The sequence below is a fragment of the Folsomia candida genome, unplaced genomic scaffold, assembly GCF_002217175.1.
Source record: "Folsomia candida strain VU population unplaced genomic scaffold, ASM221717v1 Fcan01_Sc001, whole genome shotgun sequence".
NCBI lineage: Eukaryota > Metazoa > Arthropoda > Collembola > Entomobryomorpha > Isotomidae > Folsomia > Folsomia candida.
This window is the reverse complement of record NW_019091193.1, coordinates 4,877,965-4,891,950: the sequence shown is the minus strand read 5'-3', so window position 1 is coordinate 4,891,950 and position 13,986 is coordinate 4,877,965. Positions and strand designations below refer to the sequence as shown.

Below are 13,986 nucleotides of genomic sequence, written 5' to 3'. Positions count from 1 at the left end.
GCAGATTATTAAAAATTTATTGAGATAAATCACGACAATAATTATTCATTTCTGTTGCCAAAAGTACAGTATTTGACCACATGAATATTCGTGTTTCATGAATATGATAAAATTACTCTACGAATCAATTGTTATTTTATGTATGTACATTTTACTATCTAATCTACCTATGAAATCTCACTCCCTAAGTAAACTGTATCAGGCAAATGTGGTACAATTGAACCACATGTCAAAGTCACTTTGCCAAATTTAGCTAATTCCGGAAGGAATCATTTTAACATTAATAACATTGGTCATGGTCAACATTTAGCAAAGTGACAGTCCATTGGGGTTCAAGAGTAGTAGAATATTTAGCTGCATCCTTTTGGGCTCGAGCAAAACTATATAGATTCACTAATATTTTTACATTAATCCTAAGTGCATAATTGAGTAGGATAACAATTAGATTACGATTTCAGATTTTACCAGTTTAACATGCTTAATTAATTTTGCTAGTAAATTTTCAATATGACATACTTTTAAAAATTCTAATCCTAATCTACTAACAGGTCAATAAATAAATTAATCATTCAAAAAGTCAAATCGTGAAGTTTTAGTAACAAATACGACTTAACAGTATTCGCATTCTCATCTAGGTCAAAGGTTAATAATTTTTGTAATGATTTAGCAACTAGCGATTCAAAATACCATGCCATCCAAATAGTTATCGTAATGTGTATCCTTCAGCCTTCGTAATAGTTACATCTAGCGACCAGAACTTCGATGTGAAGCCGTTTCTGAGCTGCGCCGTTTCCAAATTCGCCCTCATATCGGCGACTGGAATCATCAAGTAGTTTTTAGTGCGGACCAACACCTGATCCGCAACCATTCTCGTTGTCGCGACGACATCACCAGCGAACACGTTGGTCAGATCGGGGAAATTAGTCCACTAAATTATAAATAATTAATTAACCTAAAGGCATCCCATGTACCCAATAATAAATTGTAATGTGCATACAACGACCTACCATAGAACGTTCTACACCGTCATGATCTGGGCTCAGGTTGAAACAAAGTCTTCCTCTGAATCGCCAATCTGGCGCCTGGCCAACATTGCCATGGAACGCAATCCAGATTAGGAAAATATCTAAATCTTCTCCATCAACGTTCTTTATTTCTCTCACTTGGACGACAAACTTTTCTGCAGGTCCAGTTTCCATGATGAACATTGAAGATGCGCCGTCTACATAATAATCGTATATTCAGTCAGGTGACGAATGACCTTATGGCGTGCCAGGCTGCCAGGCTTACCTCTGACTAGGCGATCGTCACGCGTTTTCACGAAGAACTTGTGAATGTGATTCAATTCCCGGAACAATTTCACGCCATGATAGCCATGCAAATGGTTGATGTACCGGGAAAAGGGGATGACCGAGTTGTAACACTTATCCGACCGGAGGGGGCAAATAACGGGGCTGTCAAAAAACAACATCTATTAGCATTATCACTTCAGAAATTAATTAGATTCAATATGTCCAAACTTACCGATGATCGCATTCATACTCGTGCTGGTTGCGGCTCCTGCTATCTCTGGTCTGGAAAGGACATCCCTCATGGGAATAAATACAGCGCAGCACACCCCCACTATTCGCTGCTGTTCCACTTCCACGGCCTTGTCGTCGACTTGGGATGGGGGCTGATCTTGTCCCTTGAGCAGGTCCAGCTGATGGCGCATAAGAAGTTCGAAGTGGAGGATGAGCTTGTCGTGGTGGTGGAACTGTTGCCACTGAACGAGATCGTGGTGGGGAAGCTATTGCCACCGAAGGCGATCTACTCGGTCCGGGGATTAAATTCTGACTCCGATCGGGGACCAGTAATCCTGTCGGTGGACCAAAATTATTATCTCGCGATGAAAGAGATGCCTCTAAAGTAGTCGCCACTTTGTCCCCCTTCTTCTGTCCGTCTTCCTTCTTCTTCTTCTCCAGCCGTCGCGAAACGATCCTTTCAACAAGCAAATTTCTCGGGAGATCGGAAGGATATGGCACCCGACAAAACGGGCAGCGTCGATGCATCAACTCTTTAACGTGTTTGCTGCAAATATTGTGTCCATTGCTGCAGTGATTGATTGGAACTTCAAAAATGCTCAGACAAATGCTACATTCCAAAAGATCCTCGTCCGGGTCAGAAGAGTCGTCATTTCGTAGAATCTCGTGATTATTGGGAGGCGTTGCTTCATTGGTGGGTGGGGTTAATGGTAGATTATTCATCTTACTACAAGTCTGGAAATTTAATTGAATTTAGGCTATTTAGAATTTATTTTGATTCAATTTGATGGAATTTTTAAAAAAATATTTACACATACGTATTTAGGAGTAAATAACTAGAAGGAAAAATAGTTACCTTTTAGCCTCAAACTCTTACCTAGTAAGTAAAGATTTAAAAAGGAAAACAAAATATAAACGTAAACAAAAGATTTGAAATACAAAAAACAAGCTGAAAATACTTCGTGTCCTATTTAATTGTGATTCACAATTTGTGAATTGTGAATTGCTGTGTTGTATCGTTGTGTTGCTGCTTGCTGCCTGCTGGTTACTTTGTGAGTTGACAGGAGCCAGCAGCCGCTCATGCAAGAAACTGTCTCAAATTCCTCATACTAACGTGAGACTATTTAACAAGCTTGAGACATAAATTATATTATTCTTATTCGTATATATTTTTTATGATATGAATTTGGGGTCCATCGTTATATATTTAGACACATTTGTATGGGGTGCATTAATGATGTCAATAAAAATCAAGGTGTTATGTAGGTCCTCCTTTGGTTGGTTGGTTGCGTGCATATTTTACATGGGGCGCTTATGTATGACTCTGGCCTCTGGACTATTTATGGATCATTCAAAAAAGAGAAAAACGACTCTAAAATTTAGTTACTTAAACGGTTTAAGTTAAACCTTTTCTTTTGGATGAAATCTACACTTTTATGACATTTTCAGGTTAAAAGGCTTAAATTTTAAGGAATGCGTTCATTCATTTAATTTTTTTGCTGTTCAACCCTTTTCATGAAACTGTCCAAGCATGGATTTCGGTACGAAAGGTATGTGTACATGTAACTAACGATTGAATGTGCAAACATATTTATTTCCAGTTAAAAGTTCATATTATTCATTAAAAGTTGTATTTACATTATTTACTATGAGACTAAATAGCCCACTATTTCTCGGCATTTTGCCAATTTTTATCCTCTTGTCGAATTTTGCACGTGGCGATGCTCTCAACTCGTTGCCCCCAAAAACTGTCCCCACTACTACGCAAATCACTAATTCTTCTAACATTTTCCAAAATGAAATTTACGAAATCAATTCATACTCCCAACTTAATCAAAATTTATCGGAGGACGTCCGTTTTTGCCTTTTCTCAGACCCAGAGTAAGTATCAAAGTCCACCATTTAATCACTATACATAACTAGTTGAAGTAATTCTTATCATCCATCCCCAGTAATCCAGACGTTTACCAATTATTACAAATCGACCAGCTCTCCACACCTTTACCCTGTTGGAATCCAACCCTTCCCGTAAAAATCCTCATCCACGGATTCCTCACCAACATTTCCTCCAGGTTCCCCGAGAACGTGAAGAATGCTTACCTCAAAAAACAAAAGGACCACGGCCATGCCAAGCTGTACAATATCGTCGTCGTCGACTGGAGTAAACTCGCCGGAGATTGGATTGGCGATTACTTGTCATCCATAAACCACGTTGTCCCTGTCGGAAAGACGATCGGGCTTTTTATCACGCGTTTGCTCTCCAATCATAAAATTGGTTCTTACTCACAAATCCACGTGATCGGGCATTCCCTCGGTGCACACGTTTCTGGCGCAGCCGGTGGTTATGTTATTGAGCATGGAGGGAAAATTGGGCGAATTTCCGGCCTCGATCCGGCCGGTCCGCTATTCTACGTGAAGGCTGGAATCTCTCAGGGGAGACAATTGCGAAACGATGACGCCAAATTTGTCGACGTTCACCACTGTAACATGGGCATGTTGGGGACGTCTGACTCGGTCGGAACTGTCCAGTGGTACCTTAACGAGTTGCCGATAAGTCGTGAAATTCAGATTCAGCCGCAGTGTGAAACTCTCATACTTTTAGATATTGAATGCAGTCATGCATACTGTCCGAAATTTTGGGCATTATCAATCCTTGAGAGAAGGACGGGTGTAACGGCGGATGGGCGGATGGCCGTGTTTGGAGAGGATATGAACGTCACGTGAGTTAACATTTTTCTTATGTATGTAGTTCATAAATTAAAAGCCCTATATTAAATATTTCTTTATTTCCCAGGGAACAAGGGGATTTTTATATTTCGATCACAGATGAGTTGGACGATGGAATGTTCAGGCCTTGAAGAATGATGACAAATATAATACAAGTAGATTATGGAACACATTAAGTTAGTCAAAATTCTCCGAAAATCCATAACATGATTAATATCCTGTCCCACATGTACATATACAAACATTTTAAAATGCAAAGTTTTTTTTAAGTTTTGCCATTAAAGTAAAAGTGTCCTGTTTTGCGTGCAAAAATTTCCAATTTGTTGTTTTTAATTTAGTGAACACGGCGTGTTACGGACTCTGAATTACGAAATTAGTTAGAAAAAAACATGTATGTACATATAAGTAAAATGATTTATTTCATCTAACATTAAATTTAAAGATTTTAATCCATAATTTCTCACACGACTCTATAAATTAGTTGAAATAAATAACCTATGTACAAGTTTTCAATCATGCCTATTCAAGTAGAATTGTACAATTTGTACTTTCCTACTGCTTATTTTATTTTTCAATGTGACGGCTTATCTGAATTCTATCCAGTTAATAAATAATGATATGCACGTGTACCTCACCGATGGAGGATGACAGTTCCCAGCAAATCTTCAAGCGCAGGTAGCACTGCACCCACAGTTTCTGCCAGGCGTTGGTTACCTCGGGGTCGACCTATTCCAAATAGATTGTGCAGGCCCCGTTGTTGTGGCCACGTTGGAGGCCACATCCTTTGAACCCCAGGATAACCCCCCAGCATTGAGCTGCCGTATGGAGAGCTAAATAAATAAAGTTCTTGACATTAACCATCTAAAATAATTTTTCTTTAACCGTGCCTGGGAGATGGAATTTCTAAAAAATGATGTTTAGGGGTCATTTTTGGACAGAATGGAAAACGGATCCGTAATTCTGTGGGGATTGGGTTTCTCCACAGAATTACCGATCCGTTTTCCATTCTGTCCAAAAATTACCCCTAAACATCATTTTTAAGAAATTATTTTTGTGCCTGTGTCCCAGGCAGCCTGTATTCGGAGGCATATGGAAATACGACTGATTTAGATATTGTCGAACTTACCATCCTCCATAAATTATAAATGGCATGTTATTCTGCTGACGCGATTTCCTCCTGGATTGAGACTTAAGATGAGCCTGTCCTTCTACGAGTCGAGGGTGATTAATTGTATGTTTCTAATGGAAAAAAGTTTTCATAAACCAACCATATTATTTATTTAGGCAACCTTCATGGTACGTCTTGATGTAAAGTTTTACACACCAAGTCATTTGAGGATGTGCTGGCAGAGATTTGGGTGGTCTTTGGAGGCAACTTTGCGACGGAGGGGACAGTATCTAAAATTTCTGTGAATTTAAAAGAAGCAAAATTGTCTATGTATTACACGGCATTGATGACTCTGTTTTCACGTAAGATTACGTAATTACATAAATACAATTATCACTAAATTTTGGTGCATATTTATGCATATTTATATCAGTATGCATATCTGCAAATTAATTAATTATGCATGCGAAAACACAAATGCAATTCAATTTATAACGAAACACTATGTGAAAACAATGATGCAGAATTTACAGTTACCGTTTACTTGATGAGGTATGACTTTGACTGGAAGTGCCAAACTTGTCACAACACCCAAGATCAGGATAAGGACCTCAAATTTGTAAAAAAATATATGTAAATAAATAAACTATTCACAAAAAATGGGATTTAATTTGTTCTATAATGTATAATCAAGTCACCAATGTCCCATTCTTAATTGTCATGGTAACAGACTTTGCTAGTACTTTATTATTGCTTGACACACAGTTCGAAAATGTAGATTGTGTTAAATTAGAACTTCATACTCTATTCTCGCTTCTTTTATTAACGACTGCGTGACCCAGTCATTTGAACTTGCATACATAATAATTTAGACATGGCTTAAACCGGTTTCTGAGTTGCATACATACAATAATCCATCGATTATACGTAATATGTAATTGAACATATAAATCAAGAATTTTACAATTTTTTTATCTTCAGGTACCTTTGGTCCTCTTGCATGGATATGACCATCCATGTCAACATGCAATAAACCGTATGAAGGAGTGAAGCAAGTAACAAACTTAAAAGTTTACCCCAGGTCAAAAGTCTAACATCTAACACAGATTAATAAAACTTCGGCAGTTTTGACCTCGTCGACAAGATTACCGGGTCATCGTTGTCATTTCTGAAATCCCTGCCTTAAATAGCATGTAAAACAGTAAGAACTAAAATTCTGACACTCTGATAATTCTGAAATTTGAACGCGTCGACACGGTCACAGGGTCATCGTAGTTAAAAACGACCAGTAACGTTAGAATATCAACTTGAGACCTTGAAACAGACCGAAATAGAACATAGACCTTGAAAATTTCAAGGTCTATGAACTTAAATGACCTTGACTTGCCCCTTGATCGTTTCCTCTAGGGGGTCACTCAATGAACTAAACATGACCCCATGGTGTCAAAAAAAGACAACTCAAAAAATCTAATCCGTTCCAAAGTGAGCGCGCGACATAACAGACAGATAGACAGACAGACCCTATACATAAAGAGGTTTGACCCCTTAATAAATCATATGTACATACATGAGTAAGCAATGTACCAGACAACTATCTGGTTTATGTATGTAGGGAGGGGTAATCTTCTTAATTTTTAAATATGCAAATATGGAAATAAATAACGCCCAATCCATAACGTTAACGGTTATTAATTTGAACAATGAAAAGCTAAGGTTTGGCTCAGGGTTCACACATTGTTTCTACAATTTTTCCATACATATATGTAGGTACACATAAATACATAGCATACATGCATATGCGTAGTACATTCTGATACATAATATGTACATCTCTAACGATACTAAAATTGAACAAGATATGTACTGTGCGGGTGGAGCTTAGCTCGTGAAAAACCCAGTGTTGCGCCTCACTTAACAGGAGAACTGAGGCGCAAAACTGGGTTTTCACGAGCTAAGCTCCACCCGCACAGTACATACCTTGTTTGATTTTAGTATATATAAATGCAAATCTCTGAATTAAATGGAGGAATAAAGATCTGAGTTACATATTTGGAAATTTTATAATCAATTTGTGCACTTGAGATATTTTTCCTTGCACGACGCCATATACTAAAATACGTATACTAATTAATAAAGGTGCACACTTATTATTCCAATATTTTTTTACCCCACCTTGGAATAACAATATATGTGAAGTGAAAATGTAAATATTTATTGTACCCATGTTTTTAATAACTGGTTAATGTCAGGTACCCCATGAAATGAGGTGGGTACCCGAAATATGATCGAATGACTCGATATCGGTTAGACACAAACATGTATGTACATAAATTACCACAAAAGGTGAAGTTACTGTAGATTGGTATGACTACACGGCTACATAATTCAGAATGAAATCATAGCAGGAAATAATTATCAAATCCTACATTCCAAGTATGCATGAATTTACTGTGGATGCTCTGACGACTTTCAGAGCCCAGGTTAATTTAAAATTTTGAACTTTTCGACAACAATTTTATTTCTATAAATCAATTTTAACCATAAGTCAAGACTCTTGACTCAAGAGCAAAGGATATAAATTATTTACATAATCAACGTGACATCGCACAATCAACAAATTCAGGGAAATTACAAACTTGCAAAATTGGGTCAAACAATGTCGGAGGGGGACATTTAATAACACTCATTTCATTATTTGCACAATTTATGTACAGAGAACAGTCATGTGGGTGCGGATACGCTCCATCAATCCTGTCTTGACAAGTTAGCTCGCAATCAACCAACTCCGGCAAATTACAACTTTTAAAAACTGGGTCGTAAAGGAAGGGTGAAGCACATCTGGCCACAAACATGTCGTCATCCGGCCTGCATGCGATTGACATGGCGCAGTCGGTTGGATGTGGGTAGAGCCCCGGGGATTTGTCTTGACAACTGAATATCTCAGGATCCGGGTGCGTCGGCTGCTCAATAGGATTCACCGGATCCAAGTCCACGTACCAAATTGTGTCCAAATTCTTAAAAAGATCGCTCCGTCCCCCAAATAAGTACAGTCTATTCAAGTAGGGCACATACGTTACAGTGCTGGCGTCGAAAATGCTTCCATTCCAACTTGGAATGCCCGCCACGTCGACGACCCTTGTTTCATGCGTCGTTGTGTGGAACATCAGTATCTCATTGCCCCATGCTGGGAGGCCTTCGCTATGCCAACCGCCAATTACGTATGCATTTACCCCATCGAAACCGACGGCTGAGTTGTGGAAACTTTTCGTATACCGCAGGATTTGACTCGTTGCCCCCGACGGTCGGTGATAACTGAGCACTGATCCGCCCACGTAGGAAGCCACGGAGCAAAATACGGTTGCATTCTGGGTCTCTGGATTCCAAACGGCGTTCGTCAAGACGCAGCTGTTGTCAAGTCCATCGGTCGTGATTTGTTGGGTGGATCCTGTTCGTAAATCCAACTCCATTATGGATCCCGAAGTAGACCACCCGCCAAGTATGGTAGCCGACCAGGGATCGTGCTTGATGCATCCGCTATACCCATATTCACCGGGTAACGTAGAGAGGAAACTCCAGGGGCCGGTTTCATTCGCAGTGACGAAAACCGAATCGCTCATGTACCCTCCGGCATAGATGAGGGAACCGTCCGCAGCTCTAAATCCGCAACCGGTGTAATGTCCTTCGGGAAGTTGGCTGACCACTTGTATCGAGTCGTTATATATGGAATACTTTAACACGTCGGTTAGATCGGAACCATTGCCAAAGCCGGCTATTAGGTAGATAGTGTCGAATCCATCGTATACGGCGGATGACCCTGAACTTTGTATTGGGAGTTTAGCCCCGCATTCGGTAAATGTTAGTGTTTCACCGGAAATTAAGTTGGAAGAAGATATTATTTGAAGAAAAATTGAAATTAAAATGGGTCTCATTATGACTTGTTAGTTCTTCAACAGATCGTGAAACTGAAACTAAAGTTGATCATGGGTATGTTGAGCTAAATATTTATGTAACTCGGCAGAATTTGATAAATGATTAGGCCAGTGTTCCACGAAGCGCTGTTATCTATTCCATTCTGTGAATTGTTATTAAAATTGTTTGAATCACTTTTCTCTGACATTTGTCCTGGCAAGAAGAGTAATTAAAATACGCGTATTTCGTTTATACTTTTAAACAAGGACCAATCTCATACTGACATAACAATCCTTACAACACATCACCAAAATGATGCTGTAGATAAGCAAACTGAATATGCTCAATCCTTTATCACACATGAAGTAATTAATGCATACTATATGCTTTAAGCAAACGACAGTTTCTGGGCTTACAATTATAATTGCAAATTAATTATGAGTAAAATGTGTCTCGCATTATTGAAAAATAAATTTGACACGATACAGATGGATGACCTCCGAGCTACGTGACTAGTGTCCTGTATTATGTGTAAACATTGAAAATTGCATTTGACATCGTGGGTTTTAATTGCATTTCCAGTCCCACTTCATAAACCACCATACTATGCAACATACATAAGTTTTTCAACAAGTTTTTTTATTCCACTTGTGTGTCCATTTGTCATTTGTGTGTCAACTTGGTATATCGAATGTTCAGTGTCCTAATACATGAACTCAAGTATGTATATATAGTATAATACGATTATTACATACGTTATACAAACAAATTACCTTGCATTGAATTGATCAGCTATAGATGACATAATTTTTAAGCAGTGTCAATTCTGTAGTTCGTAGACTCAAATGGATTACTCAAAATATTCATTACGGACAAAGATGACAGTTCTCATTATACAAACGTGTTAAAAAATCATTAATTGCTTATTTGTGGTCCAATTTTTTATCTCATCAATTATTGTTCTTGATTACTTTAATTGAGATGAAAAATGTACATGTGGAAATATTTCCGAATATAATACAGCAGGACCGAACCATTTGACACTCTCTTTGATAGGATTTCAGATCACAATAATTTAAATTGTACATATGATATTTTTTTGGTATTTCAACTTTCTTATTCGCGTAAGGCCTTGGTTCAGAATCCTCCGAGGACCGATATTGCTTGCATAATTACTGGTAAGAAAAATTTCATGGTGGTCCACACAAACGAAAGTATTTGACAAATTTGACAAAAATGAGCAATATTTACATACATATTTATTTACTTACATCCTTATGTATACTTAAAATTAGTTCTAGTATGCAAGAATAATAGGTTCGGTTTAAGTTCATCCTCCCATAAAATAATAAAAAAAACCTACGCAAACGACTTAAATTGATCAGGTATTCCCCATTCTCCACATTCAACTTAATCTCGTCCTTCCCAAGAAATTCACTATAATTAAGGACGGTTTGTCTCTCAAATTTGGTCCAATTTAATCCTTCCCTACACATCAAATCAATATTTACAAAGAAATCACATTTATTTCTTCCCATCCATTTATACCTCACTTAGCACCAACATTACTCATCATTTTCTTCAATTGCTCTCGAATCACGGGCACAAACAAAGCCATCAAAAGCGGAATTAAGCAGGCTTTTGTATTTGCACGTTGCATTGGCAAAATTGGGCACAGTACTAACCTCACACCTCGTAACAGTGTCAAGAATGCATCTTCATCACTATTCTTCAGCACTATGCTCACTCGCTGTCAATTTCCCCATGTGCAAAAATTCGTACACACATTTGACTACCGATTCTTCGCCATGAAATCACTTGATGTCTAGAAGATTCCTCTCGTTTCCTTAATGCGAGTAGCGAAGCGTGATCTGCAAAAGGAACGAGAAGATTCACCTTGATTTCATTTAATTCTATCTTTTCATTTGTGCATTTAAGAAGAATGGACGGAGCCTTTTCATGAAAATACTTGATCGGCGGTTTGTATATTTTTTTACACCACAAAACTTATCAGTCTTACATTAATCTTGGTGTGACCAAGACGGTTTAATTTCTCGTGTGCTGAAAATGCAGGAGGGAAGATGACGGGGTGGAAATTAGTCGTGATATTTTATATGGTTCAAAATTTTCTGGCGAACTTTGTAAGGTTTTTGGATACGTAAATAAATATATTCCTTGCTGGATAAAGTTAAATTTAAGTCGTTTTTTACTAGGTTGACTCTCAAGATCCATTTATCAGGAGCTGCGGAGCCCTTCCTGGCGTGGACGGGAACGCATATTGTGCGGCTGCATGTGGTGCAACTTCTACGGCGACCTGCACTGGGGATGGTCTTTGTCAGTGTAGCTATGCGTGCGGGGTGGCGGTGAGTTTAAAATTGCGATTTTTCAGAAAATTCGGAAAAAATTAGCGTAATAAAGGTCGATCAAAAGATGCAACATATTAGCAAAATTGTGAATTTATATAATATTTCTAAACATTTAACATTTGTACACCTCCGAGAAATTTAAATTTAATTATGTGTACAAAATATGCCAACCTGAAATAATTCTCTTCTTCTTTAGGCACCCAACCCTCTCTTCACAGCGGGATTATGCCCTCCTCCCGCACAAAATCCACCCGACGTTCCCGAAGCCCGGCAAGCCTGTGTCGACTCCTGCCCGTTAGTTTGCGCGGGCGGAATTGGCGAAATTTGCTCCAGTCCTGGCCCTGTGGCTCAAAATCCTGACATGTTTCTCGCCATTTGCACGTGCTACTGCCCTCCACCCGCATGTCCGACAACAACACCCGCTCCCGGGATCGCTCTCATCCCCAACATCCTCCCAGCAATTAAAATATTCAAGGTGAAAAAGGGTCTCACGGCGCTGTCCTTGTTCGCGTTTTTGATCCCGCTCTTCCTCAAATTGGTGGGGTTAACGTTGCTGAAACTGATTGCGGCCGCTTGCTACTGGTATTTTAAGGGGGAGGAGGACATGATGAGTTTAGGGTGGGACAGGTCGGGGTGAGAATGAGACTGTGCTTATTTTCTGCAATTGGGTCATCCACCATTCATTGGGAGCTACATTCTACATGCGAGGAAGTGAAATTTGTGAGAAAAATATGGTGCAGTTTTTCTGTCAACTTTTACACAACAAAAGTTATTTGGGAAGAAACCGATCCCATTTGAGATGCCTTAATTGTTCCCTTTTGTATGGAAAAGTGCCTACTCACCATCGAGAAGTGTGAATGAGGTGATTAAAAGTGAAAAGTGAGTATTTCGGGGAGAAAAAAAGTGTACAATGAGAAAATGGGGAAGAATTGAGTCAGTCAGTTAATTCATTGTCAGACAGATTACTGTCAGATTACTGTATTGCTAATTACTTACACAAATGCATGAAGTTAATCTAAAACGAATTTAACTTACTATATTTATTACTTGTATGTATTGCTCAATCTGTATTTAATCGTATTTTAGATTTATTTAAATATTACGTACCAGTAGCCCTACCGTGTATGGTGTGTAATTTAAGAGAAAATGGAATAAAAATAGTAATAAGTAAGTAATAATTGGCATCGTTCCTAATTTTTCACAGTTGGAATATTATAACTTAACAACACATACATATGTACATATAATATGTAGGCCGTATTGCAATTGTATGCCGACTATTTGTCGCTATACTTTGTATATTTGCACTAATTAAGTTCCACTTTTATTTTCTAGGTAAACTTTCAATTGGATTTGACATTGTAGGACAATACAAATGAAGAATACGACACATTGTTTGTATTATTATGGTTAAAGTGAAAAAGTGTCATTTGCAGAAACATGTACATACACATGTATGTATGTATCATCTTGAGTGCTCACTATTTTATTCTTAGATGAGGCCATAGTTATTATATCGAAAAAAATCATCTAAGTAAGCATTCACTACAGGTCTGAAAAGGTTAATTTTTTCAGATCTCCGTCGATTTCCAACCGATTTTAATGAAATTTTGCCCAGAGTTAATTATGGCTACATCAAGTAGAGCCCTGATTTGGCCGCCTGAAGCATCCAACGGTTTATGAGATATTCAATAGAAACCCAACCAATAGTGTGTTTTTTGGAGATTTGAAAAAATTTAAGGCATGTATGAAAAAAGTACACGGATAAAAAGCTGATACATTTTTTCTATAAAAATACAAAATTAAAATTTTCCAAACGGTTTAAAACTGAGAAAGTTTTGATGGTGGTGAAATGTGACCGCTCCCACCACCGCCCAAAGGTGAGTTGCTAAGGTCGGCCCAGCAACTTTTCAATTCAGAACACGATTGCTTGAAATTTAGTATCTAGGCTACGCTTGAGTCTCTTGAAAAATGATGAATGATGAAGTCTCTGAATTTCATCGTTGTTTGGGAAAAAGTTATCGGAAATGTACCCAGTCGGATTTTTGGGACATTTTTGGGAGTTCATGGGGCCTTTGACCTTACTTTTCAATACAAATAAAAACTAATAAATAAAAGAAACCCACAAAAGGAAAGCTTAGATGAGGTTAAGAAGTGCGATAAAAAGTATTTAATAAATTTCTTCTCCAGTCAAGGATATAGAATTTTAATATTTCCAGCATCAGCGCCCCATTTCATTTTAAACTGACTAAATTGCATAAGAAACATGTTTATGTATACATATTACTAAGGAAAAGAGTCGAGTCTATTAGGTCAGACCTGTATATCATGTGTCTACTTTCTGTATATTTGC

General features: G+C 38.1%; 4 protein-coding genes across 5 annotated transcripts; 2 read left to right on the top strand and 2 right to left on the bottom strand.

The window, feature by feature from the left end:
• LOC110861037 lies at nt 1-2,565 on the bottom strand. Of its 2 annotated transcripts, none has more exons than XM_022110155.2 (5): nt 2,380-2,565; nt 1,525-2,258; nt 1,291-1,454; nt 1,008-1,222; nt 1-928 (listed from the first exon to the last, which is right to left on the bottom strand). In XM_022110155.2, the coding sequence occupies exons 2-5, from the start codon at nt 2,244-2,246 to the stop codon at nt 704-706; spliced, it is 1,326 nt and encodes a 441-aa protein (XP_021965847.1). In that variant the 5' UTR covers nt 2,247-2,258; nt 2,380-2,565; the 3' UTR covers nt 1-703. The 2 variants fall into 2 exon arrangements, with proteins under 2 accessions (XP_021965847.1, XP_035702019.1); XM_035846126.1 differs by having other exon boundaries at nt 2,401-2,565.
• A 504-nt stretch (nt 2,566-3,069) lies between these two features.
• On the top strand, nt 3,070-4,534 carry LOC110854159 (phospholipase A1 VesT1.02). Its single transcript, XM_035846868.1, has 3 exons — nt 3,070-3,404; nt 3,476-4,243; nt 4,318-4,534. The coding sequence occupies exons 1-3, from the start codon at nt 3,172-3,174 to the stop codon at nt 4,379-4,381; spliced, it is 1,065 nt and encodes a 354-aa protein (XP_035702761.1). The 5' UTR covers nt 3,070-3,171; the 3' UTR covers nt 4,382-4,534.
• Nucleotides 4,535-4,646: 112 nt separating this feature from the next.
• Nucleotides 4,647-6,185, bottom strand: LOC110841785. Its single transcript, XM_022087482.2, has 5 exons — nt 6,057-6,185; nt 5,896-5,968; nt 5,575-5,657; nt 5,377-5,489; nt 4,647-5,080 (listed from the first exon to the last, which is right to left on the bottom strand). The coding sequence occupies exons 1-5, from the start codon at nt 6,078-6,080 to the stop codon at nt 4,882-4,884; spliced, it is 492 nt and encodes a 163-aa protein (XP_021943174.1). The 5' UTR covers nt 6,081-6,185; the 3' UTR covers nt 4,647-4,881.
• Nucleotides 6,186-11,182: 4,997 nt separating this feature from the next.
• On the top strand, nt 11,183-12,779 carry LOC118438883. The gene is made up of 3 exons (XM_035859707.1): nt 11,183-11,408; nt 11,481-11,630; nt 11,830-12,779. Exons 1-3 carry the CDS (start codon nt 11,349-11,351, stop codon nt 12,268-12,270), a joined length of 651 nt encoding a protein of 216 aa, XP_035715600.1. The 5' UTR covers nt 11,183-11,348; the 3' UTR covers nt 12,271-12,779.
• Nucleotides 12,780-13,986: the final 1,207 nt, after the last annotated feature.